The sequence below is a fragment of the Aethalodelphis obliquidens genome, unplaced genomic scaffold (assembly GCF_003676395.1).
Source record: "Aethalodelphis obliquidens isolate GAN/ISIS:26980383/991018 unplaced genomic scaffold, ASM367639v1 scaffold7, whole genome shotgun sequence".
NCBI classification, from domain to species: Eukaryota; Metazoa; Chordata; class Mammalia; order Artiodactyla; family Delphinidae; genus Aethalodelphis; species Aethalodelphis obliquidens.
This window is the reverse complement of record NW_020837951.1, coordinates 31,708,953-31,728,829: the sequence shown is the minus strand read 5'-3', so window position 1 is coordinate 31,728,829 and position 19,877 is coordinate 31,708,953. Positions and strand designations below refer to the sequence as shown.

General features: G+C 37.5%; 1 protein-coding gene across 5 annotated transcripts in view; it reads left to right on the top strand.

Moving 5' to 3' along the window:
- The window catches only part of STX17 (syntaxin 17), an 84,672-nt gene that overhangs the window by 39,548 nt on the left and 25,247 nt on the right, over nucleotides 1-19,877 (top strand). For all 5 annotated transcript variants that reach the window (XM_027105373.1, XM_027105372.1, XM_027105376.1 and 2 more), the window contains one exon: nucleotides 13,645-13,870. In XM_027105373.1, coding sequence (XP_026961174.1) covers nucleotides 13,645-13,870 — 226 coding nt within the window. The remainder of the gene's footprint in view (nucleotides 1-13,644; nucleotides 13,871-19,877) is intronic.

Below are 19,877 nucleotides of genomic sequence, written 5' to 3'. Positions count from 1 at the left end.
CCCATGTGCCACAACTACTGAGCCTGCACTTTAGAGCCTGCGCGCCGCAATTCAACTACTGAAGCCCACAAGCTCTGGGTCCCGCGTGCCGCAACTACTGAGCCCGCGTGCCTAGAGCCCTGTGCTCTGCAACAAGATAAGCCACTGCAATGAGAAGCCTGCACACTGCAATAAAGAGTAGCCCCTGCTCGCCACAATCAGAGAAAGCCCATGCACAGCAATGAAGACCCAACACAGCCAAAAATGAAATAAATACATTTATTTAAAGAAATAATAATAATTTCCATTGTGATCTCTTCTTTGCTTTGTGGATTATGTATAAGGGTTTTTCTTTGTTTCCAGACATGTAGTGTTTATGGGTATATTTTTGTTAACTGTTTCAAGTTTAATTTTATTATGATCAGAGTACATGGTCTTGAATGAGGTCCCTTTTTTTTTTTCTTTTACTTTTATTTGCATTTATTTTTTGCGACATTTACTCCCCGGCCGTAAGTTTTTGTTTCGTCAGTTTCTTCTGGGATGGGATATCTTTTTCTTCTGGGCAACCTCCTCTTCTGGTTTAGGAATAATCTGTTCATTTTCAGTAAGGATCATCTCAATGTAGCAGGGAGAGCTCACGTATGGGTTGACCTGACTATGAGCTCTGTAAGTCCTGTACCACATCGTGGGGGCTTTGTTCACCTAGATGTGGTTAATGACCAGAGAATCTATATCTAAGTCCTTAAGTTCAGCATTACTCTCTGCACTTCTGAGCATGTGCTGTAAAAGTTCAGCACTCTTCTTGGGCCACTGACCCTGCATCCAGCCCCACTGTTTGACCTGGACACACCTACCAACTCCACCATTGTAACGACAGAATGGCACGCATTGCTTCTTTAACGTGACATCCTTCAGATACTTGGTGGCTTTTCGGATATGCATACCCTTAATGGCCTGGGCAGTTTAACGAGTGTTCTTAAAGTGAACATGAAGATTTCAGCCTCTTGACTTGCATGATTTTGTGGGGTTTTTTCTGGGTCAAGTGAATAGCGAACCATTTTTAGAGGTCACCTCAGACCACTTACCGGAAAAGTCAATTTTTTTTTTATTATAGTTGATTTACAGTGTCCTGTTCATTTCAGGTGTACAGCACAGTGATTCAGTTATACACATACACACACACACACACACACACACACACACACACACATTCTTTTGCAGATTCTTTTCACTTATAGGTTATTACAAATCATAGCGTATAGTTCCCTGTGCTATACAGTATGTCCTTGTTGGTTGTCTAGTTACATATAGTAGTGTGTGTATGTTAATCCCATCCTCCTAATTTATCCCCCTGCCCCCCGCCCTTCCCCTTTGGTAACCATAAGTTTGTTTGTTTTCAAAACAACCATAAGTTGTTTTGTTTTCCATAAGTTTGTTTTCTGTGGGTTTATTTCTGTTTTATAAAGAAGTTCATTTGTATCTTATTTTTGTTTCAGATTCCACATATAAATGATATCATATGATATTTGTCTTTCTCCAGCTTACTTCACTCATGACAATCTCTAGGTCCATCCATGTTGCTGCAAATGGCATTATTTCATTCTTTTTATGGCTGAGTGATATTCCATTGTATATATGTACCACATCTTCTTTATCCACTCCTCTGTTGATGGATATTAAGGTTGCTTCCAGGTCTTGGCTATTGTACACAGTGCTGCAATGAACATTGCGGTGCATATATCGTTTCAGATCATGTTTTTCTCTGCATATATGCCCAGGAGTGGGATTGCAGGGTCATATGGTAGCTCTATTTTTAGTTGTTTTTTTTTTTTTTTTAACATCTTTATTGGGGTATAATTGTTTTCCAGTGGTGTGTTAGTTTCTGCTTTATAACAAAGTGAATCAGTTATACATATGCATATGTTCCCATATGTCTTCCCTCTTGCGTCTCCCTCCCTCCCACCCTCCCTATCCCACCCCTCCAGGCTGTCACAAAGCACCGAGCCAATATCCCTGTGCCATGCGGCTGCTTCCCACTAGCTATCTACCTTACTACGTTTGTTAGTGTCTATATGTCCATGACTCTCTCTCGCCCTGTCACAGCTCACCCTTCCCCCTCCCCATAACCTCAAGTCCGTTCTCTAGTAGGTCTGCGTCTTTATTTCTGCCTTACCCCTAGCTTCTTCATGACATTTTTTTTTCTTAAATTCCATATATATGTGTTAGCATACGGTATTTGTCTTTTTCTTTCTGACTTACTTCACTCTGTATGACAGACTCTAGGTCTATCCACCTCATTACAAATAGCTCAATTTCGTTTCTTTTTATGGCTGAGTAATATTCCATTGTATATATGCGCCACATCTTCTTTATCCATTCATCCGATGATGGGCACTTAGGTTGTTTCCATCTCCGGGCTATTGTAAATAGAGCTGCAATGAACATTTTGGTACATGACTCTTTTTGAATTATGGTTTTCTCAGGGTATATGCCCAGTAGTGGGATTGCTGGATCATATGGTAGTTCTATTTGTAGTTTTTTAAGGAACCTCCATACTGTTCTCCATAGTGGCTGAACCAATTCACATTCCCACCAGCAGTGCAAGAGTGTTCCCTTTTCTCCACACCCTCTCCAGCATTTATTGTTTCTAGATTTTTTGATGATGGCCATTCTGACTGGTGTGAGATGATATCTCATTGTAGTTTTGATTTGCATTTCTCTAATGATTAATGATGTTGAGCATCCTTTCATGTGTTTGTTGGCAGTCTGTATATCTTCTTTGGAGAAATGTCTATTTTGGTCTTCTGCCCATTTATGGATTGGGTTGTTTGCTTTTTTGTTATTGAACTGCATGAGCTGCTTGTAAATTTTGGAGATTAATCCTTTGTCGGTTGCTTCATTTGCAAATATTTTCTCCCATTCTGAGGGTTGTCTTTTGGTCTTGTTTATGGTTTCCTTTGCTGTGCAAAAGCTTTTAAGTTTCATTAGGTCCCGTTTGTTTATTTTTGTTTTTATTTCCATTACTCTAGGAGGTGGGTCAGAAAGGATCTTGCTGTGATTTATGTCATAGAGTGTTCTGCCTATGTTTTCCTCTAAGAGTTTGATAGTTTCTGGCCTTACATTTAGGTCTTTAATCCATTTTGAGCTTATTTTTGTGTATGGTGTTAGGGAGTGATCTAATCTCATACTTTTACATGTACCTGTCCAGTTTTCCCAGCACCACTTATTGAAGAGGCTGTCCTTTCTCCACTGTACATTCCTGCCACCTTTATCAAAGATAAGGTGTCCATATGTGCATTGGTTTATCTCTGGGCTTCCTATCCTGTTCCATTGATGTATATTTCTGTTTTTGTGCTAGTACCATACTGTCTTGATTACTGTAGCTTTGTAGTATAGTCCGAAGTCAGGGAGCCTGATTCCTCCAGCTCCTTTTTTCGTTCTCAGGATTGCTTTGGCTATTCGGGGTCTTTTGTGTTTCCATACAAATTGTGAAATTTTTTGTTCTAGTTCTGTGAAAAATGCCAGTGGTAGTTTGATAGGGATTGCATTGAATCTATAGATTGCTTTGGGTAGTAGAGTCATTTTCACAATGTTGATTCTTCCAATCCAAGAACATGGTATATCTCTCTATCTATTTGTATCATCTTTAATTTCTTTCATCAGTGTCTTATAATTTTCTGCATACAGTTCTTTTGTCTCCTTAGGTAGGTTTATTCCTAGATATTTTATTCTTTTTGTTGCAGTGGTAAATGGGAGTGTTTTCTTGATTTCACTTTCAGATTTTTCATCATCAGTATATAGGAATGCAAGAGATTTCTGTGCATTAATTTTGTATCCTGCCACTTTACCAAATTCATTGATTAGCTCTAGTAGTTTTCTGGTAGCATCTTTAGGATTCTCTATGTATAGGATCATGTCATCTGCAAACAGTGACAGCTTTACTTCTTCTTTTCCGATTTGGATTCCTTTTATTTCCTTTTCTTCTCTGATTGCTGTGGCTAAAACTTCCAAAACTATGTTGAATAAGAGTGGTGAGAGTGGGCAACCTTGTCTTGTTCCTGATCTTAGTGGAAATGCTTTCAGTTTTTCACCATTGAGGATGATGTTTGCTGTGGGCTTGTCATATATGGCCTTTATTATGTTGAGGAAAGTTCCCTCTATGCCTACTTTCTGCAGGGTTTTTATCATAAATGGGTGTTGAATTTTGTCAAAAGCTTTCTCTACATCTATTGAGATGATCATATGGTTTTTCTCCTTCAGTTTGTTAATGTGGTTTATCACATTGATAGATTTGCATATATTGAAGAATCCTTGCATTCCTGGAATAAACCCCACTTGATCATGGTGTATGATCCTTTTAATGTGCTGTTGGATTCTGTTTGCTAGTATTTTGTTGAGGATTTTTGCATCTATGTTCATCAGTGATATTGGCCTGTAGTTTTCTTTCTTTGTGACATCCTTGTCTGGTTTTGGTATCAAGGTGATGGTGGCCTCGTAGAAGGAATTGGGGAGTGTTCCTTCCTTTGCTATATTTTGGAAGAGTTTGAGAAGGATAGGTGTTAGCTCTTGTCTAAATGTTTGATAGAATTCGCCTGTGAAGCCATCTGGTCTTGGGCTTTTGTTTGTTGGAAGATTTTTAATCACAGTTTCAATTTGAGTGCTTGTGATTGGTCTGTTCATATTTTCTATTTCTTCCTGATTCAGTCTTGGCAGGTTGTGCATTTCTAAGAATTTGTCCATTTCTTCCAGATTGTCCATTTTATTGGCATAGAGTTGCTTGTAGTAATCTCTCATGATCTTTTGTATTTCTGCAGTGTCAGTTGTTACTTCTCCTTTTTCATTTCTAATTCTATTGATTTGAGTCTTCTCCCTTTTTTTCTTGATGAGTCTGGCTAGTGGTTTATCTATTTTGTTTATCTTCTCAAAGAACCAGCTTTTAGTTTTATTGATCTTTGCTATTGTTTCCTTCATTTCTTTTTCATTTATTTCTGATCTGATTTTTATGATTTCTTTCCTTCTGCTAACTTTGGGGTTTTTTTGTTCTTCTTTCTCTGATTGCTTTAGGTGCAAGGTTAGGTTGTTTATTCGAGATGTTTCCTGCTTCTTAAGGTGGGCTTGTATTGCTATAAACTTCCCCCTTAGAACTGCTTTTGCTGCATCCCATAGATTTTGGGTCGTTGTGTCTCCATTGTCATTTGTTTCTAGGTATTTTTTTATTTCCTCTTTGATTTCTTCAATGATCACTTTATTATTAAGTAGTGTATTGTTTAGCCTCCATGTGTTTGTATTTTTTCAGATCTTTTCCTGTAATTGATATCTAGTCTCATGGTGTTGTGGTCAGAAAAGATATTTGATACAATTTCAATTTTCTTAAATTTACCAAGGCTTGATTTGTGACCCAAGATATGATCTATCCTGGAGAATGTTCCATGAGCACTTGAGAAAAATGTGTATTCTGTTGTTTTTGGATGGAGTGTCCTATAAATATCAATTAAGTCCATCTTGTTTAATGTATCATTTAAAGCTTGTGTTTCCTTATTTATTTTCATTTTGGATGATCTGTCCATTGGTGAAAGTGGTGTGTTTAAGTCCCCTACTATGAATGTGTTACTGTCAATTTCCCCTTTTATGGCTGTTAGTATTTGCCTTATGTATTGAGGTGCTCCTATGTTGGGTGCATAAATATTTACAATTGTTATATCTTCTTCTTGCATCGATCCCTTGATCATTATGTAGTGTCCTTCTTTGTCTCTTTTAATAGTTCTTATTTTAAAGTCTATTTTGTCTGATATGAGAATTGCTACTCCAGCTTTCTTTTGGTTTCCATTTGCATGGAATATCTTTTTCCATCCCCTTACTTTCAGTCTGTATGTGTCTCTAGGTCTGAAGTGGGTCTCTTGTAGACAGCATATATAAGGGTCTTGTTTTTGTATCCATTCAGCCAATCTGTGTCTTTTGGTGGGAGCATTTAGTCCATTTACATTTAAGGTAATTATCGATATGTATGTTCCTATTCCCATTTTCTAAATTCTTTTGGGTTCGTTATTATAGGTCTTTTCCTTCTCTTGTGTGTCTTGTCTAGAGAAGTTCCTTTAGCATTTGTTGTAAAGCTGGTTTGGTGGTGCTGAACTCTCTCAGCTTTTGCTTGTCTATAAAGTTTTAACTTCTCCATCAAATTTGAGATCCTTGCTGGGTAGAGTAATCTTGGTTGCAGGTTTTTCTCCTTCATCACTTTAAATATGTCCTGCCAGTCCCTTCTGGCTTGCAGAGTTTCTCCTGAAAGATCAGCTGTTAACCTTATGGGGATTCCCTTGTGTGTTATTTGTTGTTTTTCCCTTGCTGCTTTTAATATGTTTTCTTTGTATTTAGTTTTTGACAGTTTGATTAATATGTGTCTTGGTGTATTTCTCCTTGGATTTTCCTGTATGGGAGTCTCTGTGCTCTCTGGACTTGATTAACTATTTCCTTTCCCATATTAGGGAAGTTTTCAACTATAATCTCTTCAAATATTTTCTCAGTCGCTTTCTTTTTCTCTTCTTCTTCTGGAACCCCTGTAAGTCAAACGTTGGTGTGTTTAATGTTGTCCCAGAGGTCTCTGAGACTGTCCTCAGTTCTTTTTATTCTTTTTTCCTTATTCTGCTTTGCAGTAGTTATTTCCACTATTTTATCTTCCAGGTCACTTATTCGTTCTTCTGCCTCAGTTATTCTGCTATTGATCCCATCTAGAGTATTTTTAATTTCATTTATTGTGTTGTTCATCGTTGTTTGTTTCATCTTTAGTTCTTCTAGGTCCTTGTTAAATGTTTCTTGCATTTTGTCTATTCTATTTCCAAGATTCTGGATCATCTTTACTATCATTATTCTGAATTCTTTTTCAGGTGGACTGCCTATTTCCTCTTCATTTGTTAGGTCTTGTGGGTTTTTATCTTGCTCCTTCATCTCCTGTATGTTTTTCTGTCTTCTCATTTTGCTTATCTTACTGTGTTTGGGGTCTCCTTTTTGCAGGCTGCAGGTTCGTAGTTCCTGGTGTTTTTGGTGTCTGTCCCCAGTGGCTAAAGTTGATTCAGGTGGTTGTGTAGGCTTCCTGGTGGAGGGGACTAGTGCCTGTGTTCTGGTGGATGAAGCTGGATCTTGTCTTTCTGGTGGGCAGATCCACGTCTGGTGGTGTGTTTTGGGGTGTCTGTGGACTTATTATGATTTTGGGCAGCCTCTCTGCTAATGGGTGGGGTTGTGTTCCTGTCTTGCTAGTTGTTTGCCATAGGATGTCCAGCACTGTAGTTTGCTGGTCGTTGAGTGAAGCTGGGTGCTGGTGTTGAGATGGAGTTCTCTGGGAGATTTTCACCATTTGATATTATGTGGAGCTGGGAGGTCTCTTGTGGACCAGTGTCCTGAAGTTGACTCTCCCACCTCAGAGGCACAGCACTGACTCCTGGCTGCAGCACCAAGAGCCTTTCATTCACATGGCTCAGAATAAAAGGGAGATAAAATAGAAAGAAAGAATTAGTAGAAGAAAGAAAGAAAGAAAAAGAAAAAGAAGGAAGGAAGGAAGGAAGGAGGGAAGGATAAAAAGAAGATAAAGTGAAAGAAATTAAGTAACATAAAATGTAATAAAAATTTTAAAATAAAATAATTTTTAAGAGAAGAAAAAGGAAAAAAAAGTTAAAAAAAAAACAAAAACGGACGGGTAGAACCCTAGGATAAATGGTGGAAGCAAAGCTATACAGACAAAATCTCACATAGAAGCATACACATACACACAAAAAGAGGAAAAGGGGAAAAAATCATAAATCCTGCTCTCGAAGTCCACCTCCTCAATTTGGGATGATTCGTTGTCTAAAGGAGGGAAAGAAAGAAAGAAAGAAAAGTAAAATAAAATAGAAGTTATTAAAATAAAAAATAATTATTAAGAAAATAATTTAAAAAAACAAACAAAAAAAAAACGGACAGATAGAACCCTATTATAAATGGTGGAAGCAAAGCTATACAGACAAAATCTCACACAGAAGCATACACATACACATTCACAAAAAGAGGAAATGGGGAAAAAATCATAAATCTTCCTTTCAGAGTCCACCTCCTTAATTTGGGATGATTCGTTGACTATTCATGTATTCCACAGATGCAGGGTACATCAAGTTGATTGTGGAGCTTTAATCCGCTGCTTCTGAGGCTGCTGGGAGAGATTTCCCTTTCTCTTCTTTGTTCTCACAGCTCCCAGCGGCTCAGCTTTGGATTTGACCCTGCCTGTGCGTGTAGGTCGGCCGGAGGGCGTCTGTTCTTCGCTCAGACAGGGCAGGGTTAAAGGAGCTGCTGATTCGGGGGCTCTGGCTCACTCAGGCCGGTGGGGAGGGAGGGGCACGGAGTGCGGGGCGAGCCTGCGGTGGCAGTCAGGTGTGACATTGCACCAGCCTGAGGCCCGCCGTGCGTTCTTCTGGGGGAGTTGTCCCTGGATCCCAGGACCCTGGCAGTGGCGGGCTGCACAGGCTCCCCGGAAGCGGGTTGTGGATAGTGACCTGTGCTCGCACACAGGCTTCTTGGTGGCGGCAGCAGCAGCCTTAGCATCCCATGCCCATCATTGGGATTCGCGCTTTTAGCCGCGGCTTGTGCCCGTCTCTGGAGCTCCTTTAAGCAGCACTCTTAATCCCCTCTCCTCGCGCACTAGGAGACAAAAGAAGAAAAAGTCTCTTGCCTCTTTGGCAGGTGCAGACCTTTCTCCGGACTCCCTCCCGGCTAGCCGCGGCGCACCAACCCCCTGCAGGCTGTGCTCACGCCGCCAACCCCAGTCCTCTCCCGTCGCTCCGACCGAAGTTGAGCCTCAGCTCCCAGCCCCGCCCACCCCGGCGGGTGAGCAGACAAGCCTCTCGGGCTGGTGAGTGCTGGTCGGCACCGATCCTCTGTGCGGGAAACTGTCCGCTTTGCCCTCCGTACCCCAGTTGCTGTGCTCTCCTTCGCAGCTCCGAAGCTTTCCCCCTCCGCCAGCCACAGCCTCCGCCCGCAAAGGGGCTTCCTAGTGTGTGGAAACCTTTCCTCCTTCGCAGCTCCCTCCCACTGGTGCAGGTCCCTTCCCTTTCCTTTTGTCTCTGTTTATTCCTTTTTCTTTTGCCCTACCCAGGTACGTGGGGGGGAGGTTCTTGCCTTTTGGGAGGTCTGAGGTCTTCTGGCAGCATTCAGTAGGTGTTCTGTAGGAGTTGTTCCACGTGTAGATGTATTTTTGGTGTATCTGTGGAGAGGAAGGTGATCTCCGCGTCCTACTCTTCCGCCATCTTCCCCAGTAATCTTCGCATGTATCTTTTCAAATTAATGTTTTTCGATTTTTTTGGATATATATCCAGGAATGGAATTGCTGGGTCATATGGTAGTTCTATTTTTATTTTTTTAAGAAACCTCCATACTGTTTTTCACAGTGACTACCAAATTACATTACCACCAACAGTGTACAAAGATTGTGTACTGTATTTTTAAATGATATTCATTCTTTTCTACAACCTACGTTTTGCCTTTTATGGTTTCCGGTTATCTCCTGAATTTTCAAGCTTGATACTTATATCTTGGAACAAAATAACCATAGTTTTATAAGTTACATTTGCTAATTCCCCTATTAGATGTCCCTTTGGATGTTTCAATTGTCTGTTGTTTCTGCTGTTTCTTCATTATGTTGTGTATGTCCTCATGTGCTTGATTGTCTTTGATTGGTGGACATTATATTTGAAAAATTATTTATGGAAGTTATTGATAGCTAGATGTGACATTATTTTCCTCCAGAGAGGATGTTCATTTGCTTCTTCTAAGCGTCTGGGGTACTAACTTCCAAGATTATCTTTATACTATTTCAGAGATAAAGATTTATGTTAGCTACACAAAAGACAGGAAGCCTAACTGCAGTTCCTGCAAGGGCTGATTTATTTCAGGATCACCTGTGCTCCTAGGGTGCAGTTCTTTTAAGATTCCAACCCAAGGTACCATAGTGCTTATCCGTAGCAGGTCCTGGCATTGGATATTTTACCCTGAGATTTGTGAGGCTGTCAAGGACTCTGGTAATCAGATACACTCAAGCAAATGTGACCTAAATTCAGGACTCACGTCTCTGGATTTCCATCTTTGCCCAATTCTTGGCCTACAAATTTCTCGCTATCTTGTTTGCTTTTTTTTTTTTTAATAATAGTGTTTATTTATTTTTACTTGTTGACAGTTTGCTTTATTTATTTATTTATGGCTGTATTGGGTCTTCGTTTCCGTGTGAGGGCTTTCTCTAGTTGTGGCGAGTGGGGGCCACTCACTATCGCGGCCTCTCTTGTTGCAGAGCACAGGCTCCAGACGCGCAGGCTCAGTAATTGTGGCTCACGGGCCCAGTTGCTCCGCGGCATGTGGGATCTTCCCAGACCAGGGCTCGAACCCGTGTCCCCTGCATTGGCAGGCAGACTCTCAACCACTGCGCCACCAGGGAAGCCATTGTTTGCTTTTTTGATGCTTTTGAATTTATTTTTCTTTTGGTTTGTTTTGTGATTTATGTTGCTTTCATCTTTTTAAGTAGTCATTGATGGGAGGGTTATTTTAATTATCCAGCCTACTATAGCCAGAAGCAGAAACACCTACTTTATATTCTTCACATATTAACTTTAGAGAGACTCTGTAGCTATATAGTAGCTGTCCAATATAGTAGCCCTTAGCCACATATAATTGTTGAGCACTTAAAATGTGGCTAGTTTGAATTGAGATGTGCTGTGAATGTAATATATATGCCAAATTTCTAAGACTGACTACAAATAAAATCATGTAAAATATTTCATTAATAATTTTTATATTGATTACATGTTGAAATGATAATGTTTTGGATGCATTGGATTAAATAAAATATATTAAAACTAATTCATCTCTTCCTTTTTACTTTTTTAATGTGACTGTTAGAAAATTTAAAATTACATAGTGTATGGCTTGCATTTATGGTTTGTATTGTATTTCTTTTGGATAGTATAGCTATATAGTAAAGTTGTTGAGCGCACATGCTCTATAGCCTGAATTTGATTCCTGGCTTTACTTTTTACTAGAAGTGTAATCCTGGGATATTTTCTTAATTTGCTTTTAATTTTCTCTTCTGTAGAATGAGAATAACAGTAATATCTATTTCAAAAATAAATTGTGAAGGTAAAACAAGATAAAGAAGGTAAAGCACTTAGCATAATGGACAACTTACAGTAGTGTTGATACAAATTTAGCCATTATTTGTGTTTTTGTTATTATAGTATCAGATTTTATAGTTAAATGGGTATTTCCTTTCTCTCCCTTAACATTTTTCCCTTCACCCATAGTAATAAAGGGTTCTTAAAGCTAGACACCGTAATTTGACTGGGGATGTAACATATGTACAGATTCTATAAGAGGGGAAGAATATGTCAGAGGCAAATGCTCATTAGCTGCAGAAACTTCTTAATGCTTCTCCAAAGTAACATCACCTAAAATACCTCTATGAACTATGTAGCAAGTACATAACCAAGTTATAACTGTAGTCCAGAAAGGAATCACACAGCCAAGAGGTGTGTAGGAGACAATATTTTTCCAGGACTTGAGAACTGGACTCTAGTCCTATTTCTGCCACTGTGTTCAGCTGGACTCTAGTTTCCATATTGTAAAATTGTGAAGTTGAATTGAATGATCACATAAGCCCCTTAGGGTTCCATGAATTTTACATCTAAAATGCTTATGTATCACATATTTTTAATCCACAGTCCAATTATCTTTAGGTTTTCCAGCTCACATGGGGATGATAAGAGTGGACATAAAGTTAAATGAAGCATAGAGTCATGATAGGATAGAGGTACAACTTTTTGATTCACCCACAATATCTTACAAGATGTTCTAGGTGGTAGCTAAACTATTTTTTTTTTCAGAGTTAGCTTTAATTTTAGTAGAATACAATAGACACTTTAGATTGTATTAAGGTACCGTATAGCTAGGAATTATGGTTATAGTTTAATAGAAAGGTTGCTGGACTTGTAAGAATACCTGGGTTTTAACCTGAGTTTTGCTGCTAGATAATTAAGTAAATCCTGAACAAATTTTGTTTTGATTTCTCTATGTGTAATAATGTGGAATGTAATAATATGGACTACATCACCTCACTCAAAGTAGGCACTTGAAAAATTTAAGAAATCAGTACTTCTTGTTCTGTCTCCTGTACAGGATTTGCATTACTGTCTGTGAAAGTACATTAGGGGAAAAGAATTTAAAATATTATATGACTAGAGATCTATAATTTTAAATAAGCATCATATATAGATCATTCTTACAAGTTCTGTTTAATTGTAAAAGAAGAATTGGTTTTCATGTTTTTCAAAGTCTAGACCACTGAAAAAGATGAAAAGCTCCTCAGTTTATTTTATGAAGCTAGCACAAACTTAAACCTGTTAGAATAAGTTTAAACCTAGTGAAGATAGTATAGACACACACACTGTTCATGTGTGCATCCATGCACACACACACACACACACACACACACACATTCACATACTCATACAGATGTACTAAAATTCCAAATAAAATATTAGCAAATTGAATCCCACAGTATATTAAAAAATTGTATATATTGACCAAGGAGGGTCTATCTTAGAAATATTAAAATGGCCCTATACCATGAAATTGGCCCATAATTTATTATATCAACATTAGAGAAAAATTTATAAATTATGGCAATAGGTGATTTTTAACAGCAGAGAAGATCATTTCGTAAAAATCTAGCAACTTCAGAGAGCAATTCAAAGTAAAACAACAGTGAGATAACATGTAGTACTGGCAGTATATGGGGAAATGGGAACTCAGACTTTAGTGGTAGTGTGAGTTGTTAAGCCTTTTGAGGAAGAACTGATAATAGCTACTGAAATAAAGATACATATTATCCTTTGAGTGAGTACTCTAACTTTGGGGAATCATTCCTACAAAATGTAGTATAATAGTATATGCTAGAACACTAATATATACTGTTACCATATATTAGGGTTTATAGTCTAGTACATTTGTTTCATAGTTTGTAATAACTAAAAACTGGAAACAACATGAATGACTTTAATCACTGGAGGAGTGATCGAATAAATTATATTACATCAGTACTATGGAATATGGTACAGTCATTGACCAGGAGGGATATCCATTATGATATTGTTAAGTTGGGGTGTGGAAGTTTGTCAATTGTAGATTATTGTGCATAATGTAATTTGTTTTTTATAAAAAGAAAAGCTGTATATGCTAATGTTTGTATGAGCAATAAGTATGTGAAAGGACTGAGTTAAGAGAAGTGGTAGGATTGGTGAAGTGGGGAAAACTAACACAACATTGTTAATCAGCTATACTCCAATATAAAATAAAAAGTCATTAACTTTTTCTTGATGTGTTTCTGCAGTGTTTCATTTGTTATGAAGAGCATTTGTTACCTTTGTAATAATCACATTTAATGAAGGAAAAAATGCTAAATAAATTCAGAGTATGAGGATGTGAGTTCTAAAGAAGCTGGATTTGGCCAGAGACGTGAAAAAACAGAAAAGTATTAATACATACTGTCTGTTGTAAAGAATACTTCTGATTTCCATTGAAAGCCATTATCACAAATTACCTCTGAAAATAAAGATATTTTATATTAAGAGATGGTGGCTTTAAAGATTTTTTTTTCTTTTACAGCAACTCCGCTCCAATATCCGAGAAATGGAGAAGCTTTGTTTGAAAGTCCAAAAGGATGACCTTGGACTTCTGAAGAGAATGATAGATCCTGTTAAAGAAGAAGCATCAGCAGCAACAGCAGAATTTCTTCAACTCCATCTGGAATCTGTAGAAGAGCTTAAGAAACAATTTAATGACGAAGAAACTTTATTACAGCCTTCTTTGACCAGATCCATGACTGTTGGTGGTAATGTACTAAGTCTTATTCTTGATCATAGTATAGTAATGCAGTTAATTAAGTTTACCTCCTTGTATTGATATTGCAGATTATATATAAATCTCCAGGGATCACCTTCTAGTCCAGTATGCTGAATTCTTGGACCCTGAGTGTGCTTGGAATTGCATATCCTACAAGTTTTACAGGGTAAAAAAATTGAGGCTATGCTGTATAGTGAGGAACTTAAAGGCTTCAAGTACCTATTTGTGCATATATTAAAAATAAATTTTAAAATATTTCCTAAGGAGAATGTCATCCTTGTCTGCAGAGTACTCCTCCCTCATCTCCAGGTGCGGGGGTGGCCTAGGCAGGCATGCTTCTTTCTTAGACATTCTGGTTTTCAGAGGGCATGTTAGATCTGTCTCCCAGAAAAGTCTGCATTGGGGGTCATGCCATTAACTTTTATGAAGTGATACTCTAAGAAAGAGGCCAATGAAACTGGTCATGATAACTCTTCTAAGGATGTAATTGATAATTGTTGATTGCATTGTATAATGTCTGTGTAAGGAACCCTGAAAAAAATTCTGTGTTTAATAGGTAGTAGTACTTCAAAGCGATTAATCCTTTTTTTTTTTTTTTTTTTGCGGTACACGGGCCTCTCACAGTTGTGGCCTCTCCCGTTGCAGAGCACAGGCTCCGGACGCGCAGGCTCAGCGGCCATGGCTCATGGGCCCAGCCGCTCCGCGGCATGTGGAATCTTCCTGGACCGGGTCATGAACCCGTGTCCCCTGCATCGGCAGGTGGACTCCCAACCACTGTGCCACCAGGGAAGCCCCAATTAATCTTTTTTATTCTTCTGGGTATTGAATGGCATCACTAATAAGATTTCTCTACTTGTTTACTGGAATACTTAAATCTAAATTTTTTAATTTGCAAAAGCCCAAATTTTGAACTTTCCTGGCTTTGTTTTATAATTGCTGTCCTTGTATTTCCATTTTTGTTTTAGAGTTTCTCTTTTTAATTTATGCCATCTTATTACAGTTTATATATGTTATAAGCCACCTTAAAACTTTATGGAAAGGGTGTGGTATAAATAAATTACAAATTAGAATACAATCTGAGAGATGTTACAGCTGACCTGTTTTCCTCTTTTTATTTACCTAGGAGTTAGGAGGTTCCTGTATCACTCCCTGTCTCCAAAACCAGATTATTTTTAACACTGTATTTTCAGTGCTAATGATCCAGTTTTACAGGGAAATTTTTTTTTAAAATAGAAGAAACATTTAGGCCATCATCCAGAGTTTCTGGGTAATCTTGCTTTTATTGCCTCCTTAGTACCTAAGCACATAATACATAGTACTTGGCACATAGTGGATTATTAATAAACGTTTTAGAAATCTGAATGAATAAACATCTTTTTAGAGACAATTTTATAATTTCAGATGTGCTCTAATCACTTCACTCTGTCGATAACCGCTACCTAGCAACACTGCCTAAAGTGTTGTTCTGGGGAGAAGGAAATGTTAGCACTCAACCTTAGTCGAAGAGTGTTTGGGAAGAATGCTTTTTGATAGTTTGTAGTTACTGTTTACATCATCTTGTTCATATGTAATTATCACCTCCATAATGATGCAGCTGAATGTTGTTCTTACCATGTAGTGCAAACCTATACTTTATGTTTGTGTATAGAGAAACTGGGCCTTATAAGTTCCCTGAGATTAAGGAGTCATCTACCAGACATTGTGACAGTTGTGATGACAGTAATAAAACTGATAATGTTGGATTTTCTTGTAAGAGTCACTGGCATCAGTCTCTTTTGCTATTTAGGTTTTTTTTTGTTGTTGTTTTGTTTTTTCGGTTTTTTTTGCGGTAAGCGGGCCTCTCACTGTTGTGGCCTCTCCCGTTGTGGAGCACAGGCTCTGGACGCACAGGCTCAGCGGCCATGGCTCACGGGTCTAGCCGCTCCGCGGCATGTGGGATCTTCCCAGACCGGGGCATGAGTCCGCGTCCCCTGCATCTGCAGTCGGACTCTGAACCACTGCGCCACCAGGGAAGCCCTGCTATTTAGTTTTGAATCGCTATCACCAGCAATTCCTTAGCAAACAAAACTTTTGAGTTCTATTTAAGTATTCTAGCTTTAATTTGCATTTTAGTATTGCATTGTTTGTGTTCCTACCAGTAGGATTGTTTGGGCTCAACAAGTTTGGGTTTATATGTCATCAGAGGAATTGGGTCATTATTAGAAAAAGGTAGTTTACCCAGTTTGCTGGCAATTAACTTTCTCTGTAGGGAGCTGACTGGTGTTAAAAAAAAAATGTTGGCAAAATTTGAGGAAGCATGTGTACGGAGGAAGTGAAGAAGATTGGGGCAGAGCCAGAGGATAAGGGAGAAGAAATAGGTGAAATTTGTTTTCCAACTCTGTTGGTTCTCAAACTTCTCAATTCATGGAATACCAAATTAGCTAAAGAACTAATCACTTGCCACTGAGAGAAACTACAAAATTAACTCTCTGCATCTAGTGCTGATTTAATTGAAACAGTCATTCTATTTATAAAATCAGATACCTAAATTATACCTAAAACAGTGTGTATAGTTTCAAATTCTGAACTGTCTGCTGGTCAGATTGTGCTTTGACTTTGAATCCATTGCCAACATTAGCAGTTAAAATTAACTGTCTCACCCAATGCCTGAGTATTTCACCAAATGTGAAGTTTCTACTAGGTTGTGTTAAATCCATAAATATTATTAACAAGTAATTGAGAGGGTGGGAAAGAAGAATAACGAAAAGAGAGCAACTAATACATAAGACTTTAATAGTGGGGTAAGAACTGGGTTTGCTCCATGTGTGGTCTTCTTCTAGCTGTAGACTCTTTTCTGTCATTCTACATGTTTTTATACTGTGCTCTCTGTTTTTTTCTTATTTTTGCTTTAGGTACTCATAATAGTAATGACAGCCTATACAGAAAATATATGTTTGATTTGCACAGAAATTAATGCCTTAAAATACTTTTTCCTTTAAAAATTCAATCTGATTATAAATAAATTGGTTGGAAACATCAAGATTCAGGAGCAATGTTGCCACATTTCCATGACTGAGATCAAAATACAAAAATAGTTTTTCATTTACAGATAGAAATAACAAGTAGAATAGAATGTTTTATGTTCTCTGGAGAATGAAAGAAGCTTATTAAGTTTAGGGGGAAGCTGTGATGATTTTGCTGTTTCTTTTGTCCAGATTCTGAGAGTTCCTAAAGCAAATCTTCTCTGCCGATCTTGCCTGATCTGAGAAACTCCCTTCTTTCTCTCCTGTGTGTCTAGTTCATTTTTAGCATATTGCCTCCCACCAAGAGAAGTGATGAGCCTACACATTTGTTTTGTATTTAGAAAGGTGTATCAAGGCATACAGAGCAAACCAGTGCTTCTCTCTATCTTTCTTTCTTACTCCCCATCCAGCACACACACTTCATCAGTGCAATAGAAACAGAATCTTATTACATTTTAAACAAATATTCACAAAAGGAAAGAATCCAACCTTAAAACTGCTGGGAACTTCAGACCAGCATATTGAATTTAATGAAATATTAGATATTATCACAGTACATATATACACTTGTATTGAACAGTTTTGTAAATCACGTAGATGCTTTTGTATATTATTCAGAAGGTGTGTTTTGTATTGGTTTTAATATTCTTAAAAATTCTCCTCTGCAGCTTAGTTAAGCCATGACTTAGAAGTCATCTTATTTCAATGGGTAGGTTTATGTAGATGATCAGTAAAATAATGTCACTATGTTAAAGCTGTTAGAACATGAAAGAATTCAGGAAATGCTTTTGAATTAACTTAGATTTATAATGGAACTTTTTCTAATGTAGTAAAATTTTGTAGAAATTCCTTAAATATGTCTTGTAATTCTTACTAGAGTCATTGCCCTTCGTGATGTATGGAGAAAGGTGGGGGGGGGCAGAGAGAGAATATGTTTAGACACAGAGAGAAAGGAGGAGTCTTATGTCCATGTTATTAAGCTTATTTTTTCACATGAATTAAAAATATCTTAATGTTTATTTGAGTTTATAGTCAATAATATTTTATAAATAGAATTTGAAAACACTGGTGAGTGATACGTATAGTCCACGTGCCCTTTACACTTGCAGTTGTTTGCAAGTGGATGGAACTGAGATTGTTATGTCCTGTAAAACAATAGCAATTTTGACTTCTGTGGACAGGATAAGAACTCTTTAGCCATCTTTCCTGCAGCTATAATCTATCTCTGTGTTTTGCCTCATCATGTCTGTAGCAACTTGTAAAAGTTCAAAGTCAATGGATGATCACTGAGATATAGTGATTTTTAATACAAGCTGGAATAAATGAATTACGGAAGTTGTAGAAATTAAAAGATTCCTTTCTCTATTGTTAGTCACGCCTCGAATTGATTAGTGATGTTCCGAGTTGTAAGTTTACAGCAGGATTTTCCATGGAAGAGAACAGATTTCTTTGTTCTAAGACTCCATTTGAACTAAGATGCATACGCAGTTTGGTTTCAAGTGAAACATAAATGACTTAAACATTTTTTATTTTTTCACTGAGGGAAATCTTTTGTGTTTGCTTCAAATGTCAAACATTTCCCATCCCTTCATTTTTTAGGTCAAGAATTTATGTAATCATGATAATAATAATTATTTTGTTATACATCCTGGCATATTTCATTGGAATCTTCTCTAACAGAACGAAGATTATGCCTTAAAAAAAATCTTTTGAGTGTTGTTATGTTTATAAAGTTCTGCTTTACATTTGATCTGTTAATGATAACAGTTATCATTATTCATCATCCTATTAAAGAAGTTGGGAGCTCTTATTACAAAAGCAATATTAAGTAGAAGAAAGATCTTAGAGTAATTAATTACTTTGAGAAGTATTTTTATGTGATAACTTAAGACAGGGTAAATAACTCTTTTAAGCATTTGTAAAAATCAGAGCTTTTAAAATGTTGGATATTTGCTATATGTTGTAATGTAAAACATATTTTGTATTTGAAGTTTTTGCTCTTCCTTTAAGGTAGGGAAATGTACTCATTTCAGTGAAGATTCAAAATTAAAAGAACACTGTCAATTCTAATAAGCCTACAAATTAACTTTTAATCAACTGACTGTGCCCTTCCTAAACAATTCAGATGGGTTTTTTTCCTCAAGAGGTAAAACATTCTCAAATTTTGAAAGTAAAATAGTAATGCAGTTTTATAAAATACCACTTTTATATTGTATGTCTTTTACTTTGTGCTTTGGCAAGACCAGACTGCTGATTTTATATTAAGCTATATTGGTTGTTGTTTTTTTTTTGAGGACCTTTTTCATGCTGGTCTCTCCACCTAGAATTTATATTCCTATCTTCTTAGGCTAGTAGGAAAGATCACATTTTTAGTTTGGTGCACACCACACCAAACTAGGTCAGATGCCACCCCCAGCTTGAAACTCCCATAAATACTATATGTATCTATATTTAGCTAGATATCAGTGCACTCTCTTATTGTTTTAGGATTGTCTCTTTGTATGTCTTCTCTGCTAGAATATAAGTTCCTTGAGAGCAGATACTTTGTATTCACTTTTTTTTATCCCTGGTACTCAACACAATACATAATGGGTGCTCAGAAAATATTAAAGTGGTAGGTGTTTTGAGCTTGCAGTAAGGAAGACAAAGGGAAGTAGACCTTCACATCTCTTCTTTCCATTTCCACCGCCACTATCCTAGAGCACACCATCATTTTGCACCAGACACATTGAAAAGCCTCCCAACTGGTTTTTCACTCTTTAAGTTTTCACCTTTCAACTCCATCCTTAATCTGTTGTTCACACTACAGCTGTGGTTACCTTTCTAAATCTGAAATCTGATTATGGCACCCTCAGCTTCCCGTCTCCCACTCCTTTTAAAAGTTCCAGATTGATCTTAAGAGAAAGACAAAACTCTTTAATATAGTTTACAGTGCCATAAATGATGTCATCTTAGATTTCCAGCCTCAACCTTTGCTTTCTCTTGTCATAGTCT